A 22,028-nucleotide genomic window follows, 5' to 3' on the forward strand; every position below is an offset into this window, starting at 1 on the left:
ATCCTTATTTTTAAATTCACCTGCTTTCAGGTGAGACTCACGCAGCTCACCACAGTGAAAATGTACCCAGTTCTCACTTGATGTACTTTATAAATAGCATCCAAAGAGAAAGCATGATTAGACCACACCTCCTCCCTGTATTTTATAGATCATTTTCTAATATGTTATTCAAAACAGGCTTAAATGAATTATTGGAAAGAACTGAAAAGGAAAAAAAAGTATATAGAATAGCACTTCAGTTCCTGAAACAATAAGCTCTAAATGAATTCCATTGCAATGGAATTCTGAAAATCCTAACCATTCCTGAAAGAACATCAAAAAAGGGAAAGAGAAGAATATGACAATAAAATAGAAAAATGTGTTGAACTGCAGGAACTGATTTGTCTTCCAACAAGGAACAAGAGCTTGCCTTTTAAAAAAACCCACCACAAAACATGCATATTGCTGCAAACTCAATTTATAGTGATTGTAGCACAGTTTTGTAATTTGCATTTAAATCAGGCATCATCTTTTGCAACCAAGAGAAGGTAGCTTTTCCAAATATTAGCAAGGCACAATACAATGTCTATTGTTTTTGAATTAGTAATGAAAATTGTGCTTTTAGTACACAATTAGAAGCAATTCTCTGCAATAGTGTAAATAGTTCTCTGCATAATAGAAACATAAGAAATATTTGAGTAAAGGCAAATGTACAGATCATTTTTTTATTTTTTATATTCTACATACTTTCAGGGATTTTCCTATCAAATTTGAAGTGCAGTTTCAGTATTATAAATCAACAGAAATTCAGTTTACACAAAATTCAAAATGTACTTTTTCATATTTGTTTTAAAATTTGGTCGGTGTTGACTCTATTAGCATATTTCATTGACTTAACATTACATAAGGTAACTGTTAACTATAAAATTAATGCATGTTTTTTTTTCTTGTTACCTCAATGAGACATTAAAAGCTGATATTACCAGTGTGAATGCACCTTATTGCCAGGGTTGAACTATGGAAAACAAGCTAGCTGTAGGCAAGAACAAGTTATACAAAGCCATCATGTAGTTAGTTTCCAATCAATTTAATGTAAGAAGCAAAGATGAGTCAGAATCAAATAATTATTGGTGATACAGAAATACCCAAGAGCTTTTGAAGGCTTTGTTGCAAGCACAAAGCTAAGATGAAACAGGAAAATGTATTATATCCCTTTGTGTCCAGCAGAATCCAATGACTAGCTAAGCAGTGAAGGTATTTTAAATCTGTCACCAGCAGTTCAATGATCCTCCACATGGTGCTGAAATTTCCTTGTAAACAACAGCATGAGGAAGGGTGCAAAAGTTCAACCCATAGGCAGTGCTATGTGCAAGATGTCAATATTTTCTTGAACATAGCAGCCTACCAGCATTCCTCAAAGTAGGTGAAGTCAAATTGTGTGTACCATTTTCCCATTCAAGAGGTTTGCCACCGGTCTTGCCCAGGCTTAAAACACCATTTTTACACTTAAGAAATCTGAGAATTACTCAATAATTAGAGTTGTAGTCCCACCCTCCTTTTGAGGACTATAACCTTTGACAAGTTGCATAAAGTCAGGTGTGGCTGCTGAACTGATTGAAGTTGCATACCCTGCTGCACATGATAATTGAATATCAGTGTGAAGTTAATGGCAGAACTGCCCACCTCCCAATTTTCTCATCTGGACATGACATAGCCTTTGCTTTGGAAAGGAAAATGCATTGTACTGTAATGCATTTCGTATAATGATCCGTTTGAGACCTTAAAAGTTAGCAGTTTGGAATATGGACATTGTGCTTCTCATTTGTTCATAGTTCGAATACCATGTTCTTTTATAGCCATTTTAGGCTTTCTCCCATGCAGCTGCACACTCTTAGAGTTATTGTTTTACATATAGGACAATAACTCAGTGCTACATGACCTGTTAAATTTGGCTGTATAATTACCTAACTGGATACACTGAAAACCTTAATATCAACTTCATGTTGAACTATGAAGGCAGAGCCAACATTCCATATATTTTCAACTTGGCGATTGCACAAGAAAAAGAATAAGTTTTTAACTAAGTAATTGTGATGGGTCAACTATCACAGGTCTCTTGCATCCTCCCCTAGACATAATTTTTCAAAGAATTTAGTAGACAGATCAGCTGCAGATCATAAGGTAAGGGTAAAGGTTCCCCTCGCACATCTGTCCTAGTCGTTCCTGATTCTAGGGGGCAGTGCTCATCTCAGTTTCAAAGCCGAAAAGCCAGTGCTGTCCAAAGACATCTCCATGGTCACGTGGCCAGCATGACTAAATGCCAAAGATGCACGGAATGCTGTTACCTTCCCACCAAAGATGGCTCCTATTTCCCTACTTGTATTTTTACATGCTTTCGAACTGCTAGTGGGCAGAAGCTGGCACAAGTAATGGTAGCTCACTCGGTAACGTGGTGCTAGGGATTTGAACTGCTGAACTGCCCACCTTTCTGATCGACAAGTTCAGCATCTTAGTCACTGAGCCACTGCATCCCTTGCAGGTCATAAAGTAATCTGTAAATATAATTGTATTCTTTAAATACTACAAATCTGCCAACCATTTTCCCAGAACGCTTTCTGAAATCAAGGTTTCTTTTTCTTTGCCAAAAATTCATTACATTACTTTTAAACATACATGTTCTTTCCCCCGCCCCCAAAAAAATCATCTTTGTTTCTCAATCCTACAGAAGAAAAGTTAGAACTGCTATTCCTGGTACTCAGAATAGCCTTTTAAATCAAAAGACTTGTAATTTTATTAGTAGAGTGCAGTTAATCTTTCAAATGCTGTAAGAAATCATCATATTTCATAATTTAAAATATATGAAATCAATAAATTAACCCTATGTAATTCTGACATTATAGAACATTTCTATTCTGAATTTTACTTTTGTCCTGTTCCTTTCAAATGGATGCATTTTGTGAGCTGGTCATAAAAGTAATATTTTGTAATCTTTTAGAAAGATTTCAAATTATACTTTGAGACAATTTAATCCGCAACATGTGTCTGCTAATAGCTATTAATTGATGAATTACCAAAATAACTATACAAACATCTAACTGAAAACAAGTATAGAATGGTTAAGCAATGCTGTATTTAATCCCAAATTAAATCCATCCCTGAATGATAGATAAAGGAAAAGCAAAAAGTGCAAGAAAGTTTGGAAGTGACTAAAGAATAGAAAAGAAAGTAGAAAGATATAATGAAGTGGCTTTTGATAAAATATAAGTACAATTATATTTTAATCTGTGTCTCTAAAGTGTATACTTTTTTCCATTATGTATCGTGACTAATCATCAAAGCCATAAATCACCAAAAAAATCATTTTTATACAAAAATTCCATAAGAGAGAAGGTCAAGGCTTTTTAGAACACTATCATCTGAAATATTTTAAAGAGAATGCACATATAGTTTTCACTTTAATATGAATACATGAAATAGCACATTAGGAGAACTATTTCTTATGAATAGTGTACTATATTACCAATTTTCCTATTTTTTTCTACCATATACAAGTGTGTTTTCAACTTTGCAAAGTTGCAAAGAAGAAATGAATAGATAGGATGAAATAGAATTACAGAGTTGGAAGGGACCTTGGAGGTCTTCCAATCCAACCCTCTGCTTAGGCAGGAAATCCTACACTACTTCAGACAAATGGCTGTCCAACATCTTCTTAAAGACTTCCAGTGTTGGAGCATTCACAACTTCTGGAGGCAAGCTATTCCACTGATTAATTATTCTAACTGTCAAGAAAGTTTCTCCTTAGTTCTAAATTGCTCCTCTCCTTGATTAGTTTCTACCTATTGCTTCTTGTTCTACCTTCAAGTGCTTTGGAGAATAGTTTGACTCCCTCTTCTTTGTGGTAACCCCTGAGATATTGGAACACTGCTATCTTATCACCCCGAATCCTTCTTTTCATTAAACTAGACTTACCCAGTTCCTGCAACCATTCGTCATATGTTTTGAAGAATAGGTTAAGGTTTCAAAGATTTTTCTTATAATCCACAGAAAGACACATATAACTTTATTATCAGCCCAGATCTCTCAAGTGTATGTCAAAATTAGAATTGTCAAACTGATTTTGTTCTTAATTTCAAAGAACACTACCTATTTCTGATCAGCACAATCTTGAAATAAACAATGACTTCCTTAAGACATATTTGTCTCTTTAAACATTCTTTCAGATTTTAAATCATAAGAGCTATTTTCTCTTCCTTTTTTATTTAAGGGTATTTAGGACTGATTAGTTGATTGAGCCTTCAAGTAAGTCTTAAGTTCTGGTGACTTCCTGGATTATCCATGCTGTTTTCTTTATTTCTAATAGTAGTTTGCCATTGTCACATTAGTTCTAATGCAAAACTAGAACTCATACTACTGGCCCAAACTAGAAATCAATAGTGGCAAATTTGGGAGAGCCAAATCTATCAGGACAGTAAAATATGACATGAGAAGCAGTGGATGTGCTCATTCATAATATTTAAAAAAAATTTGTAGACCATGTAGATCATCTCTATTTAAAACTGTGATGAATGTAAATTATAGTTAAAGAAATAAATCAAATTCAGAAGCTGTATCTTGAAGGATATTTAATGTATTTTTGAAATGTGTGTAGTTGAAGCAACACAAAAATATATTTAATATATTTAGTATCAGCAACAGTTTGAGCAGCATGAAAATGTGGTTAACCAGTAACATTACTGATGGATGGATGGCTTGTGGCTTTTTTATGGTATTAAGTAACAGTTTATGACCATATTGAACATCACTAGTCTATTCATCCTGGCAATAAATATGTATTAACATGTGCATTATGGTTGGTGTGGCCAAAGGTGGTTGATAGAGACTTTATTATAGGAATATATTGTAGTTAGATACTTTTTCTTAGGTGTCTATTGCTAAGTCCATATATAGCACAACAGGTTTCTTTGATTTTGCCTTAGCATAATACAAGTAGAGCTCACTTAATGACTGCCTTGTTCAGCAGTCATTCAAAGTTAGCAAGATGCTGAAAAAAATAACTTTACAACCAGTGCCTGCATTTGATATGAGTATTCCCATGTAAACCCTGCATTTTTTTCTTTCTTCCAGGCTCTTCCACATCTTGTTAATGTCCAATGATATTCAAACTAGGTATTTTGGTAACAGTTCTAAGGTTTGGTACCACTTTGCATTCCCTTTCCATGCCTGTGGCCTTGGATCTCTCAACTATTGTCTTTGATCTCTAGTTGGCACTTCTGGTTCCTGTCATCCCACCTCCCTATATTGCCCCATTATCCCTCCCATCCTTTTTATGGCAGAAAAGCTGAAGCAATGTGATGGCAGATCTGACACTGATACTGTTTTATCTTCCCTGATAAGGCAGAGCTATGAATTACAAGAGCCGAGGTGGCGCAGTGGTTAGGGTGCAGTACTGCAGGCCACTTCAGCTGACTGTTATCTGCAGTTCAGTGGTTCTAATCTCACCGGCTCAAGGTTGACTCAGCCTTCCATCCTTCTGAGGTGGGTGAAATGAGGACCCAGACTGTGGGGGCGATATGCTGACTCTGTAAACCGCTTAGAGAGGGCTGAAAGCCCTATGAAGCGATATAGTTTGAGTTTGAGTTTTAAGTTTGAGTTTTATTAGAATTTGTAGGCCGCCCTTTTCCCTGAGGGGACTCAGGGCGGCTCACATAAAACTGGGAAGGGGGGAACACAAACATCAAGATAGAAGACATGTAATAAAATGGTAGGCAACATACATTCATCATTCGGGAGGGGTAACTATCCTTATCCCCAGGCCTGACGGGCGAGCCAGTTCTTCAAGGCTATGCGGAAGGCTTGGACGGTGGAGAGGGTACGAATCTCCACGGGGAGCTCGTTCCAAAGGGCCGGGGCTACTGCTGAGAAGGCCCTCCTCCTTGTGGTTGCCAGCCGACACTGGCTGGCCGATGGAATACGGAGGAGGCCTAGTCTATGGGATCTTATTGGTCGCAGGGAGGTAATTGGCAGAAGGCGGTCTCTCAAGTATCCAGATCCACTGCCATGTAGGGCTTTATGGGTGATTAATAGCACCTTGAAGCGCATCCGGAGATCGACAGGCAGCCAGCGCAGCTCGCGGAGGATGGGTGTTATGCGGGTGAATCGAGGTGCACCCGCAATCACTCGCGCGGCTGCGTTCTGAACTAGCTGAAGCCGCCGGATGCTCTTCAAGGGCAGCCCCATGTAGAGCACATTGCAGTATTCCAGCCTAGAGATCACAAGGGCCCGAGTGACTGTTGTGAGAGCCTCCCGATTCAGGTAGGGTCGCAACTGGCGCACCAGGCGAACCTGGGCGAATGCCCCCCTGGTCACAGCCGTTAGGTGGTGGTCAAATGACAGCTGTGGATCCAGGAGGACTCCCAAGTTGCGAACCCTCTCTGAGGGGTGCAAAATTTGACCCCCCAGCCTGAGTGTTGGAATATTAGTCAAATCTTTGGGAGGAAAACACAACAGCCACTCGGTCTTTTCTGGGTTGAGCACAAGCTTGTTAACCCTCATCCAGTCCATAACGGCCTCAAGACCCCGGCTCATCACATCTGCCGCTTCATTGAGTTGGCACGGGGCGGACAGATACAATTGAGTATCGTCCACATATTGATGGTATCTAATCCCGTGCCTGCGGATGATCTCTCCCAGCGGTTTCATGTAGATGTTGAATAGCAGGGGGGATAAGACCGAACCCTGAGGCACCCCATAATTTAGGGGCCTAGGGGACGATCTCTGCCCCCCCACTAACACCGACTGCGACCTGTCCGAGAGGTAGGAGGAGAACCACCGTAGCACGGTGCCTCCCACTCCCACCCCCCGCAGTCGTCGCAGAAGGATACCATGGTCGATGGTATCGAAAGCCGCTGAGAGGTCAAGGAGGACCAGGATGGAGGAATGTCCTTCATCTCTGGCTCTCCAGAGATCATCAATCAATGCGACCAAAGCGGTTTCTGTGCTGTAACCGGGTCTGAAGCCTGACTGGAAGGGGTCTAGGTAGTTTGCTTCCTCCAAGGACCGTTGGAGCTGAAAGGCCACCACCTTCTCAACAACCTTCCCCAAAAAGGGAAGGTTGGAGACAGGACGATAGCTATTAAGAACAGCTGGATCCAAAGATGGTTTCTTCAGGAGGGGTCTCACCACCGCCGCTTTCAGTGCGGCGGGGAGGTTCCCCTCCCGAAGGGAGGCGGTCACGACCGCCTGGATCCAGCCTCGTGTCACCTCACTGCAGTTCGTAACCAGCCATGAGGGACACGGATCCAGAACACAGGTGGAGGTACTTACAGCTCTCATGGCCTTGTCCACATCCCCGGGGGTAACGTCCTGAAACTCAACCCAGAGCTGTTCTACTTGGTCCCCCTGTGCCTCGGCTGGAACTGCGGGGGTGGAGTCCAAGTCCGACCGAAACCGAGCAATTTTGTCCGCTAAGAATTGGGCATACTCTTCAGCCCTGCCCTGCAAGGGTTCCCCCGCCTCCCTTTTGTTCAATAGGGAGCGGGTTATCCTAAACAGGGCGGCTGGACGGGACTCAGCGGATGCAACCAGGGTAGCTATGTGCGATCTTTTTGCTGCCCTAAGTGCTCTGGTGTATTCAGACTTATATATAAGTCTAACTGCTATTGCTATTGCTACAAGAAAATAAATAGACACATAATGGGGAATGCATACCGAAAGCAATAGCACTGGGAGCTCCAGACATGTGTGGGACTGGAAGGCTAAAGCACACTACAGAATCAGCCCAATATATTCCCTGTGTGCCTACTTACTCTCTTATAATCCCTTTCTCTCCAATCTTTCTACTTTGTGAGGGGAGGGAAATAAAAAATGAGTCAGGCACAGGAGAGATTGCCTACCAAGTTCACTACCCTCACACACAGCAGATAGATGTTTAAACAAGTGAGAGCTGGGGAAAAAATATTGGGACACTTTATATATTGTTATCATTTATCCAACCATTGTGGCCATTACAGATTACATGATAACATGTTATATGAGGATAACATTCTCATTCAAAGAAGACATAGGAGATGTGAGCTTTTGATAAGACATGTTACCTTATATGTATAAATTAGGATATATGGCACATGTAAATCTATAAATGTAACTGAGAAAAACTACAGAAATATTGCAGTCACTAATGTAAATCCTCACTTTTTTCTGACTCATATGACAAATCAGATATTCCAGTTAATACCATTAATTTTTGGTTCGTGATCTCATAAACCAAGTCTGTCAAATCTTTATTCCTAAATTAACAGCTAGTAAGTATGCTCATTCCCTTAAGTGAATTCAAAAAATCTCAGTCTTCAACATTGACACAATGATGCAATGAAAAATCCAATTACACTGAGCAGCAAAGTATCCTTATGAATTATTTTAATATGAAGTCCAGTGTCCAGGCAAAGAAGGAAAAGGAGTAGAACACAATCAGAAGTTGTCATTACAGCCAATCTCAGTAATTTTAGCCTTTCTGGGGAGTTCATTTCAAGATCTTGTTTATCTAGTAGGTCTTCAACTTCATTGAAAGGCTCACATCAGATGAATGAAAAGAGGACTATTCAACAGCTTTATTAAGGCTAAGAAAACGGATTTTTTTTAAAAAAAAAACTGGAATCTCTCCCCAGTTTGCACTCACAGAGGATTAAATAGTATTTCTGAGGAAAGCATTATGAAACAAATCTTTTGTGACTGTGAGCCAAGACCATCAGGATTTTTTTAAAAAAAATCAGCCATGAATTTTAGCAGAATCAAGCCTTGAATCTACTATGGACTCCCATAGCAGTTTCTACATCCTTCTCCAGTATTGATTTTGTTTATGACCTTCAAGCTTCTTTGAGTATAAAGTGCCTTTGGCCTGGAAAACAGTGAAAGGTAACATAATAAGATATATTAGATAGTCTGGTTCTGTCAACCTCCCATCTTGGTCAATTAGAAAAGAAAGATTCCTGGCTCATGATTAGCCAAAGTTGTTACAGAAGAGGCAAAAGTGGATCAGAGATTTTCACATGCAAAATATACAGTTAACTTTCCCTTCTTCCTGGTCAACCCCCTGGTTATGAGTCAAAGTCCACTTAGGTTTTAACAAATTATTTGGGAAATAGCAATAGCACTTAGACCAGTGTTTCTCAACCTTGGCATTCGCTGGCTGGGGAATTCTGGGAGTTGAAGTCCAGACATCTTCAAGTTGCCAAGGTTGAGAAACACTGACTTAGACTTATATACCACTTCATAGTGCTTTTACAGCCTCTCTAAGCAGTTTACATATTGCCCCCTACAATCTGGGCCCTCATTTTACCCACCTCGGAAAGATGGAAAGCTGAGTCAACCTTGAGCCTGTGAGATTTGAATTGCCGAACTGCTGAACTGCAGCTAGCAGTCAGCTGAAGTAGCCTGCAGTGCTGCACCGAAATGGTCCCTGCCTTTGTGTGCTTGCCAGCTCAGCATTGTTCTAGTGCAGTGTTTCTCAACCTTGGCGACTTTAAGTCCTGTGGAAGCTGGCTGAGGGATTCTGGGAGTTGAAGTCCACAGGACTTAAAGTTGCCAAGGTTGAGAAACACTGTTCTAGTGTGATCTTGAGGAGGCTAGTGCTTCCCACAGGATGGGACAGCTTGGTTTCAATTCTTCCTGGCTACTTCCCTGCATCCTTACCCTCACTGGTCTCTCTCCCCACCCCCCCAGTTACAGATGTCAGGCTGTCAGCTTGCAATGCGTAGTTTATCAGAATGGCAGCCATGACTGGTTCCACTGCTTTCCAGGAGAAATTTAATGGCAAGGGAGATACCAGCTTAGTTCTTTTTTTTCAGAGAGAAGAAGCATGTTTTCTTTTGAATTTTCAACAGTATAAATCCATTAGGAAAATAGGACAGGCAATTTCTTCATTTCCACCACACCTGTACAGAGGCTGGACAAACAAAGGAAGGCAAACTGAGACATAATCAGTTTGGCATCTTATCTTATAGCTGACAACTTCATTTCAATTGAAAGAAAACCAAGAAGAAGGCTCCCAGAATTGCGACATAGATACAGTTTAGATCAGCCCAAAATTTGTCAGCCTGAAGATCAATTCAAGAACTTAACATCACTGCATAGCTAAAACTATTCTTTTTAATTGCAATTGGCTATAACAGAATCTTGCAAGTCAGATTGTTAGAGAGAAGTGTATCAGAGACATATCCAAACATTATCTGGACATTCTAAAAAAAAAATTACTCCTTGTTATCTTGACAACAGAACTTTAGGATCTCCAACCAAGGTTATCTTCCTTATTCTTTACACCACCACACTGTGAGCTTTATTAATTCCTGGTTTCTTCCAGATACATGAAGGGACAGATTTTTTGTGGACTCCCTTCCCTTGACAATATCTGCAAGCCCAATATCAGATCAGGTAGAGTGGGCGTATTTTAGGTCCTCTCTATTAAATGAAGTAATCTGATGGAACTTTCTCCTTGGCTATGGTTGCTCTATGGAATAACTTTTTCCCCACAATATGGAAATCTCTACCTTCTTAGCCTTCTATAAGGCCACAAAGACCTAGCACTTCTCCTAGATAATGGATTGGAATTGAAGTTGTGCCCAGCACGTATGTATTCGGGATAGGAATATTATGGAGCCTTGACCAGGTGTAATGTTTTTACTTTTGTTGAGTCTTGTTATTTTTGTATATTGTATATGATCACAAGAACCACCTCAGGTTATATTTTATATGCTGGGTAGCTAAATAAGCATTTTAAAAAATAAATAAAAGTATAAAAATAAATGAAATAAAAACAGACTCTGCCTTAATGAATTTATTATAAATGAAGGTTAAAAATTCTATTTGCAGTTTCCTAGATTCTGTATTTATCTCAAAGACTCGCATAAAAGGTACTTTATTGAACTCAAAGTAATTTAAAGGGGGGGACTCTGTCACAATGTTAAAAAGAATTATGGGGGAAATTATTCAGCTTCTGAATTGGAAAGTTATTTCAAGGTGAAATGCAATGTAAGGTTGTGATACATATGTATCTAACTCTAGCAATGTATCTTCCACCAGTCTTTCAAACATTGATTTTTAACCATGCTTCAAATCATATTATATCAAAATCTTTATTGTGGCCCTTAAGCTATAGAACACAACAATAAAAATACATAAAACTTTAATTAATACAACTAAAAAGTAGGCATAAATGTGCTAAAATTACATAAAATAAATGAACATTTATGTACCAATATCAAACATTACTCCTTTGAAAATGTATTTTTATTTATTTAAAGAGAGAGTGTAACTCTGAGCCAGATACAACATAAACAACAACAATGATGATGATAGTGGACATTGCAGTGCCTGCACATAGCAGAATAGAAGGAAAAAACTGGAGAAAAATCACAAAATACAAAGACCTGTGTATAGAAGTAGAGTGGCTATGACAACAGAAAGCAAAGACAGTAACAATAATACTAGTTCAAGGCCACCTCTTGAACACCTCCAGCATTAACAAAATCACCATCAGTCAACTGGAAAAGGCAACTTTACTCAGAACAGGTTCCAATGACGGCTGCTGCTACTGCTGGTTTGCTCAGGGATGCACTGTGCACGTGCACGCTTGATGCACACTATGCATGCATGCGCAGTACTGAAAAAATGCTTCTGCGCATGCACAGAAACAAAAAACAAAATGGTGGCATCTATGGTGCAGCCGAGAGAACTGGTTTGGGGGCATGGCAGGCTGAGTTACTACCTACTCAGCCAAACCAGTTCGAACTGGTAGGAACCCACCTCTGGGTTTCATCTTGAGATAATACTTTTAATAGCAACAAAGAACATCTTCCTATCTCAGTCCTTGAGAACAGCTCAGTGAGTGGGTAAAAATGCCAAATCCATTCTAAACATTTGGCTGATGAACCATAGACCGACATAGAATAACAGAGTTTGAAGAGACCTTGGTGGCTTTCTAAGCCAACGCCCTGCTTGAGCAGAAGGCCCTATATCATTCTGGATAAATGGCTGTCCAATCTCTTCTAAAAGCTTCCAATGATGGGACACTCACAACTTCTGAAGGAAAGCCATTCCACTGGTTATTTGTTCTCACCGTCAGAATTTTTCTCTTTACTTTTAGTTTATTTATCTTTTTTATTAGTTTCCATTCATTTTTTGTTGTTGTTGTCTTGCCTACTGGTGCTTTGGAAAATAGTTTGACTCTCTCATCTTTTTGATAGTCCAGTGCGTAGAGTAGCAATAAATCAAAATAAAATCACAACCAATGGAACTGAAATGCCAAATGTCCTAATTATCAAGAGACATCAAGATGAAACCTACAAGAACAGATTTTCCAGTGCCATTCAGATTTTTTTTTAATGTGGCACCAAGAACCTTCTAGAACCTATATCTAAAAGAGACAAATTAGATTCTAAGGATGTAACTTTGTTCATTAGCTTCAGATGCCCAGCCTCATCATAAAACAGCCCACAGTGTTCCTCAGCACTGAAATATATCATGGAAGATTGAGTATACAACCTCAAGTTTAGTTTCCATAAGAAATCATAATATATTACCCTGTTTCCATGAAAAAGATATTGAGAATTTCATGTGTCAACTGTAAAGTATTATCATAAAGCTTCCATCTTTAGACTGGCTCCTTAGAAATTTGTGACCAAGCTCCAGTACCTCCATCTAGCATTGCCATCAGATGATAGGAAATTATAGGAATTATACCAAATAGGCATTATTCCCATCTTTTTTCATTATGAGAAATATCAAGCCACTGCCTACCACAGAATTAAAGAAATAGTTTGTCCATTACAAATTAAATACAACAGTGAACAACGAAGACAAATTAACTGTAATAGGATACAAATGAAATAAAGCGTTTTGTCTTTCATGACAATGTGTACAAATGCTGTCATTTGGAAAGCCTCCTTTAAATATTTTTACTGAAACACTTTCCTTCTGGCATTTGGCAAGGAAAATTTAGCAATACATGCAGGACCATACAATATTCTCTCACAGAAGTATCCGCAATTGTTATTCTCTGAACAAAAAAATAAGTTCCCTTATTTGTATCTATTTGTTACAAAATGATAGCAAAATGGCAAGTGTGCTATGACTTCATTGAGAAAAAGAAACATGGGGTAATTTATACCTTAATATCTGACCACCAAAGTACAAAGCTTGTTTTATTTGAGTGATGATGTGTACATGTATGGTGTCATTTGAAAGGCATCTGTATCTCCCACTGCAGTCATCTACATTTCCTTGTCTCAACAGCTTATAGATGAAACATACCCACTGAATTCATTCAACGTGAAGTAAAATATATGTATGCTTATTATTTTTGCTACATTGTTAACTATATATAACTAGCATACTTAATAGAAAGGCATCCATGTGCCAAAATGAGTGAAGGTAAAAGGAAATAAATCTGATTCACATTCACAGATGAAATCTAACAGACCTCATATTCTCAGCTGATTTTGAAACTACGTATTCCACAATATGAAATATTTGTATGGAGTTTTTTTTTAAGCTGTTCTTGGATTCTGAGCAGGTTATATTTTTAAAAGAAATGATTTTCAAAATGAAATCTATTGTTTTAATGGATAAGCCTGTTTTCAAAAGAATAGTCTGCTGATCCCCACGCCCCACCCCCTCATTGGCACTGTCTCAGGCAGATCATATTATGCACAAGAAGTTGTGTACATGAAGTTAGTGCTTTGTAGATAATCTATTTTGGCTGCATATTCACATTTCCCAAGCAAATAACTTTTCTTTGTTCTTCCTTATATCTAGAAGAAAACACATCCTATTACCTGGAAATTAGCTAGTGTACACTTCTGTGCTGCAATATTCTGAAAGTTTTATTGGCAGCATGATGTTTACCCAAATCAAGACAATGTTACAAACTACTGAAGGAGTGGGGAAAAATCTCACAATTTGGGGTTTTGTTGTAAAGTTCTTCTAAAAGGCCTAACACGAGGAAGCGAAATGCAGGCAGATGTTGTCTCTAGACTAACTCAAGTAAGCATTTCTGCAACACATCTTCCAAAACACCAACAAAACCCACTTCCTTTCTCAAATCATTTTACTTGCAGTCTTTTCTAATAAGACCTTTGTCTTGACAGATGTTCTCAGTATTAGGAACAGGAGGCAAGGGAGAATTCAAAAACTGCTAAGTGTTTTCCCTTAATCATGAGCTGGAGTCTTCTGTTTTGTCTTCACTTGCTGCCATTAACTGCCTGTCAGAAGAGGCAATGACTTCCCATCTGGAGCTATCCTGATGCTTCAGTGACCACTAACAGGAATAAACCTGGCTCTACAGCATTCCATATTCCATTAGGGGATGAACTGGATTTTGTAATAAAAATGTCACAATAACTGAACCAAGCAAAAACCCTAGAGAGACGTTGTTTAATCATTCTCTACCGCCAGATGTCAAGAATCTTTCCTGGTTGCCATCAGATTCCTGTTGACATTTGTTCAGACACATGGTGCTCAAAAGGTTTGTGTGTGCGTGTGTGTGTGTATGTGTGTGTGTGTATGTGTGTGTTTGAATGCATGTGTCTGCATATGTAAAAAATTACGGAAAAGGAAGTTCTGGCTTTACCAACTGATATTTGATAAACTGCTGGGTAAAGAGATATTGAAAAAGCAATAAGCTTGACAATTCTGTTAAAGCTTGATAAAAATGCTGCCGGTCTTTCCAAACTGCAATGAGCAAATCAACACTTCCTTGTTAATCATGTCAGGAGAAATAAGATGTGGCTCTTAGTTTGCCTTGGGTGCTGAAACGATCTTGCTCGGCTCGGTTGGAGAAATCTGAGAATAAACAACTTCATCACACTCAGAAGAATCTGCTTCTTGGGGGCAAGCAAAATATTCTACCATACACCTAACTGTCCCACTGATAACATAGACCTGCCCTGTGTAATATTTGCAAGAAGTAAAGCAAATTCTGCTCTACATTTTTACTTATCTGCATTACCTGGGAGTAAATAAGCTTGATCCTACCACCAATGTTGCTCAGAATATTGCTGCTGGTTCTGCCCACTGTTTATAGACTATTAGGACCAGTTAACTGAAGGAGGAAATTAGTTATTTAGTTCTTAAGATCCAGTTAGATATTATTATTATCACAGGAAATTCCTCATGCATAAACAAGCATCATTGTGTACATCTGATATATATCTTATATAGTCTGGTAAGAATTGTGTTGCATTTTATTTATGCATTTATGAGCCACTGTGCCACAGTGGTTAGAGTGCAGTACTGTAGGCTACTTTTGCTGATCACCGGCTACCAGCAGGTTGGCAGTTCAAATCCCACCAGGCTCAAGGTTGACTCGGCCTTCCATCCTTCCCAAGTGGGTAAAATGAGGAGCCAGATTGTTGGGAACAATATGCTGACTGTAAACTGCTTAGAGAGAGCTGTAAAGCACTATGAAGCAGTATATAAATCTAAGTGCTATTGCTATTTATGTTACATAACTATTATAAGCTGTTCAGATCAAAGATGATCAGATTAATTATGTTCTTCTCAGCTACATTATTAAACCTTACCATGATTTATTCTATTGCATATTCATAGAATGAACATATAGGCCTAATCCATCTTGGGGGAAAAAGCCCTTAAATCAAGAATATCTGAAAAGAGGATTTCAAGAAATAATTTGCATGTCTGTCTTTTCAAATCAAGAATTTTTTGATTGCAATAATAAATCCCCTACATAATATTAATATTTATGTGCATTGTTGCTTTATATGTGCTCTCTGCTTATGTCTAATATAACAATGTGACATGTTGTTGAAACCCCACATTGACCTTTTCATTATGCTGCACTTCAGCTGACAATCTTCATTTCCTTTTTAAATCATTTAAAGAAGGACAAGAAGAAGCAACAATTGAATCTTTAAAAGGCCAAATGATCATAATCCAAAACACAAAATTTACTTTTTTTGCAAGTTATTTTTTAAAAAATGGACACAAATCATTTTTAATTTAAAAAAAACACATTTGTATTTTCCCCAATTCCAAAATTATAACATTATAAAATGTTGTATAAGATTGTATAAAACATATAAAATATGCATATAACGTTTAAAGAGCATGGCTTCCTAGAGTTATCCTAGTAAGTATTTGCATATGTTAAGTTTCCTACTGCTAAGAAGGAACATTTTGCTCATGTATACATATAAAGAGTAATAGAAATAACTTGGTTTATAATGAGTTCTGACAAAGCTTATGAGTGATCCAGTCTTCCAGGGAACTCACAACTTCTGTTCTGTTTAGAAAAGTCATTATTTGCATATTCACTCTGGGTTGGTCATTGGGACCAGAAGTTTAGTCTTTCAAGTCATTATTTGCTTGAGTTATCCACCCATCATTTGCACTCCAATTATTTTTACACAGCATACCCAACCCAAGAGATGAAATCAACCTAACAGGTAAAATCGCTTTGAAGAGTGCACTGAACAGAAGAAATCAGGTCTTTGCAACTTAGATACAGTCCATGCTAAACATGTGCTGTAGCTTTAGGCACATATTTCTGCTTCTATGCATTTAACGTAACTAATTTTAACATAACATCATTTCAGTATTCCTAAATCCGAAGGTAAAAATATCTTATCCAAAATTTGTCAGAACAGAATCTACAATAACTTTTCACACTACTTGTTTTATATGAAATTGTTTTAATACACATTTAGAATAAATATCTTCTAAACACCAGTGTGGAATAAGATATCATGAATCAAATTTCAGTTCAGCCTGTAAAGGTAGTCCATAATTTAGCTGTCTTCTTTCAGGCTAGCCTATCTCACGAAACATCTTTAAAAAAAATTATTTTGAGGCAGGCTTATTATTTTGAAAGAAAGAAATATCCATTTTTTTTCTCCAAGTCATATCAACAGTAGAATTATCACACATGAACTTCTCTTTTATATATGTAATCTAAGAATTATTTATCAGATAAAAATTCACTGATGCACACTTTAAACCGTGGCCATAGTTACCTCTTTTTATCTTTTTATAATTACTAAAAATCTACAGCTCTTTAAAATCCAGGGTCATTTTAATACGAAAAGTAACTATTCTAATTAAAATAGAATAGATGAGATCCAAAGCAGCACGAAACATGTTTATAACCTTTGACTTATCAAAAATATTTTATCCTAAAAATAATAATTAGGGTATATCAAGAGTCAGTCAAATGAGAAGAAAAAAATTATCTTTAGGGGCTGCCATAAAAATGACCAACACCAGTGCTTCAAACCAAAAATTTCTTACATATGATGATACTTTGTCTAATTGCCTCAAAGAAAACTTTCACATTATTCCAAAGTGGATTTTCAACCAGTTCGTCAATACAGAAGTATCAACAGGCAGATTGTCAGAAAGGTTTTAAAAAGGGGGGAACAAGTTGACAGAGTTTTCTCTGAGTGATAACTTTATTTAAGCACTGAATTTCAAATTCTAGGTGGAAATGACCTCAGTGAGATCATTTATGCAATATATTAGTAGGATCCCCAGCTACTTAAAAGAACTCCATGCGTCCACAATTCAATGTGTATGTTCCTAAGCTGCCAACTTTCCTTTTTCTTTTTCTTACAAAGATTCCATTCTACATTGAGCATTCTAAGAAGCAGCGATTAAAAAGAAGCATTTGTTTCTGGAGGGAAAGGAGTAGAGAGGGCTGTCACATCAAGTATGTCACTTTGTTCTCATGAAATATATCATTTGTTTTATATGAATCATGCAGGCCATGCCCAGGACTTAAAATTCACACCCATAATATAATTTTTAAATCAGATTTACTTACCAATTTCCCTAGAGATTTGAGTGAAAGCTTCTACACCGCTTTCCCCATAGTTCCCTTCTGATGCCAGTGTTGACACATAGTTCCATCCAAGCGCTGTCACAATGTCAACCATAGCTTGGGCTTGATAGGAGTCTGGTGGGACCACGCGAGAGAAAAAATCATACCTGGTGTTATCACTCAGTTCTGGAGCTGTAGATGCATAGCTGATTTGAGGTATCTGCAAAGAATCAGTATGAGAAACATATTTCAAAAACCGAAAGGTTGACTTGTAAAGATAATAATGATGCAAAAAAAAAAAAAAGAGGGCTCTTCTTTTTAACATATGCTCAAGCAGAGGCTGGACAGACAACTGCTATACGTGAGGAATTGGATTCCTGCAAGGAGCAAAGAATGGGGCTCGATGCTTAAAAAGCTCTTTACAGTGCTATAATTCTAGGTTTCTATGAATCATAGAAGCCATGATTCTATGAAAAAGTGCTGTTTATAAAGCAACAGCTTTAGATAAGAAATTATTTCCCAGTTATGACAGATTATTGTATATAAAAGAACAAATGTGACAGGAAAGCAGACTATAGTATCAAGGCCAAGTCATAAATAGTAAAGTAATCTCTTAATTTTTTTTCTTTTTACGACCCTTAAATCCCTTTATTTGGAGTGAGGTCGAGACAACTGAGTGAAGCTGAGGGTTTACTGGCCAGATGCCCTTCCTGATGCCAACATAGAGTTTGTACCAGATATTTTCTCTTGGTACCCTGAGAAAAAAAAACTGTCAATGCCTAGGATTGAACTCTCAACCTTCCAAGTGGGAGACAAGAATCTTCCCCTCTAGTTCACCATGACACTCTATTAAACTGATCTATTAATATCACAGTTAAATCTTGTTTCAAATTTTGTTCATTTTAAATAGCTCATTTTTTATTCATTTTGTTCATTCACCACAAAACAGTGGCAAAAGCATGATTATTTAACTTACTGAAAGAGAATTTTTCTCTTGAGTCAGTTGCCCAGGAGAAAGTAAGTAAAGTAGAACCTCTCATCATGAATGCTTCTAACCACGAACAAATCAGGTTCCAACCAGAGTTATAGAACAAATTATGGTCATGACCAGAGGTTCTACTGTAATTGTATTATTTTCTATCAGTAGCTGCAACTGTTTTTATGTTTTTATACATTTAAGTTAACTGTGGTTAACAAATTGGCTCATATTTATTTATTTGTGCAGTGGACAATCTCATCAACTGACTCTGCAGTGAACAAAATTTACAAAATAAAAACAATTAAAATAACACAGTAGGCCTGTCAAACTGGGAGCCTGTGGGCCAGATACGGCTCGCCCAGACAACGCCAAGCCTCATCCAGGCCACGTCTACCCAGACCCCGCAAAGCCAAAAAACATCCCAATACATTGTATACGTCCCAATATGCCCCAATATGCCTATGATGTGATTGGGTTTTATACCCTGTATTAGAACATTAAACATTTCCTGGATTTCTACTTTAAAATATTCCTAATCAATGTAATCATTTACTACATTGGCTATTTATTGGGTATTTCCCAATAAACTTTCTCAGCAGAGTTTAACTGATGACATTAAGAAGCAATCACAAATTACAAATTTATTCAGCAGGAAATAATTTCAGTTTGAAAAAAGAATTTGTGTAATCTTGATTTCACTTTATCTGTTTCTCCTTTCCTTTCCCCTACTCTTCCTTTCCTCCCATCTTTCTCCCTCCCTCCCTTCCTCCCTCCTCCCTCCCTTCCTGCCTTCCTGCCTTTTTCTTTATGTGGGCTATATGATGATCTTGTCAGAATTTTTAGGCTTTATTCAAAATATATTCCTTGTTTATACAGTTAATGAATCAAATGTAAGCACAACTACTAGCAACACAAACTGCTGGAGCAATAACTAATTAGCAGGCAATAAATTTGCATATACAAAAGTTAGAAAATATGCACTTCAATACTAACAAATTGGAACATCATCACTCTAGGGAATCATAAGAAATGGCTTTTCAGATTGGACAAGGCAACAAGAATATTTTACATGGGTAAACACACACTAATTATCAGTATTATTATTTCTTAAAGACCATCAAGCTTTGTTCTTTTCAACAAGTGGTAATTAAAATACAATGTTTTATTAATCCCCAATTATTCCAATAGTGGAAGAATTGACTAACAGATCATTCTACTTATCTTTCATGCTTAAGATATCTATGAAAATCTGAATTACAAATAAAGAGCTGTAACATACAAGCCAAGAAATTTGGTCAAATACATGTTCCAGAAAAAGCTATTAAAAGACAATAAGATTTTTATCAAAATTCATGAAGGATATCTTTTGACAGACAAACAGATACAATTTGCAGATCTCATTATCTAAATGTCAAGGATTTAGATAGTAGGCTTAAAAAAGTCCCCATCTCACATGTTTGTAAGCATTTTTTTAAAAAATTTATGGAATATAACACTTTCTAAACAGAACAGGTGCTGTAGTCTATCAATCCAATAATTAACATATACACAAAATATTCACTTAATTCAATACTATGCATGTGCATAGTGGATTTTACTGCTGTGCTAAAGTATATACTGATAGTAAATGTTTTCTATTATCATCTTATTAATTATTCATTTGTAAAAATTGAAATGCCTTCAGTAATACTGTGCAGAACTACATTATAGGATACAAGCAGGACAACCCTCAAAAGTTGCCAACCAGAATTTAATTCTTTTTTTCTTCTTTACAGGCCAGGATATTTTGCACCCTGAGCTGGAAGAGGACAGTTATTTTGGCATAGAAGACTAACATCCTCAGAAAAAGCACACCAAAGGAAAATACAACAATAACAAATTAAGTATCAAACAATCTGTTGCCTTTTCGTGACACCAAAATCTGTTTGCTGAAGTTGCTGTTTCTTGCTTAATGGTGAGCCAACTTTGTCTGTTCCTGCAGCTTTTTCATCCCATTTAATAGCAATGAAATTCCATCAACTATATTTCAGTCAAGTACAAACCGGTTTAGATCAAGGCGACAAAAATCTATTTGAAGATTTATGGTACAATAGGCCTATAGCAGCATTTTGATACACTATTTTCCTCTTGTCAGAAACTTGTAATAATTTACAATAGATCTTGTTAGGAATGTTTCCTGGCAATTTTTTTCCCTTCCTTTGATGTGCACCTTACAAGTTCTTAAAGACTTAATCTTTCATGATTTCAAACATGTTTAATAATTTCCAGAGTGAGTTGGACATTTTTTTTTCACCGTTATAAGGGAAAGTCAAAGCACTGGAGACCCGAGGCAGAAAGACTTTTTCACAAAACAAAGTTTTTTTTTTTAAAAAAAAGTATTATAACTTATAATTATTAGGGTTTCATGAAGTTTAAGCAACAATGGTATTCTAAAGTCTCAGTACTTGGAAAAGTGATCAGCAATACTGACTACCTATCAAGTTCAGGTTACATTTTGATTCAGGTTATATACTCTTCTATAAATGAAGAATTATCCTGTGAAAAAAGTCTTTAAAATTTAACAAAGTATTATATTTCTTGCATTTCCTCATCACATAGTTGAACATAATTCAACTATGTACATAGATGGTTATATCCATAATCTCCTTCATGAAAAATAGATAGGTAAGTAGGTAGATAGGTATGTATATCAAAACACTGAGTTATTTCAGTTATCAATATTTCCTAAACTGTATGACTATCTATGATACAAAGTGTGGTACCTCATAATTATTTCCTTATCATATGACTTTTAAAAGAATTAGCACAGTACCAAATACTCCAAGCTTTTAATATTTCAATTTCTGTTTGGAAGTTGAAATCATGAAGCTATTAAAATAGTACAAAAGAAATTAGCACTGTATTTCTAATCCTTTAACGTTCAATTGATAGTAGCTATTCAACACTATAAAATTTGCTAAAACTTTGCAGATTGAGTTTCTAATTGTTAACAAATATTAAAATTAGAAAAAAAACTACATTGCTTGAAGATTCCTCACTGCCAGTTTAAATATTGACATAATTATTGTGAAATGTTGCATTATTACTACTAGCAGTAACTACTTTGGGTTTAAATTATTATTTCTTGTTTATTTCCTATTCTCCATTCTGTTTACAGCCTTGGTGCAGGACAGGTTACAGAAGAGATAATGACTATTATTTCAGCTTGGGCTGAATGGATTGTAACAGATAGCTTAGGAAACA

The 22,028-nt window shown here is 37.0% G+C and overlaps 1 protein-coding gene across 1 annotated transcript in view; it reads right to left on the reverse strand.

Moving 5' to 3' along the window:
- GRM8 (glutamate metabotropic receptor 8) overlaps positions 1-22,028 on the reverse strand; it is a 497,152-nt gene that overhangs the window by 381,646 nt on the left and 93,478 nt on the right. Inside the window, exon 2 of the mRNA XM_032221399.1 lies at positions 17,810-18,026. Coding sequence (XP_032077290.1) covers positions 17,810-18,026 — 217 coding nt within the window. The remainder of the gene's footprint in view (positions 1-17,809; positions 18,027-22,028) is intronic.

Source organism: Thamnophis elegans, chromosome 7, assembly GCF_009769535.1.
Source record: "Thamnophis elegans isolate rThaEle1 chromosome 7, rThaEle1.pri, whole genome shotgun sequence".
Classification (NCBI taxonomy): Eukaryota; Metazoa; Chordata; class Lepidosauria; order Squamata; family Colubridae; genus Thamnophis; species Thamnophis elegans.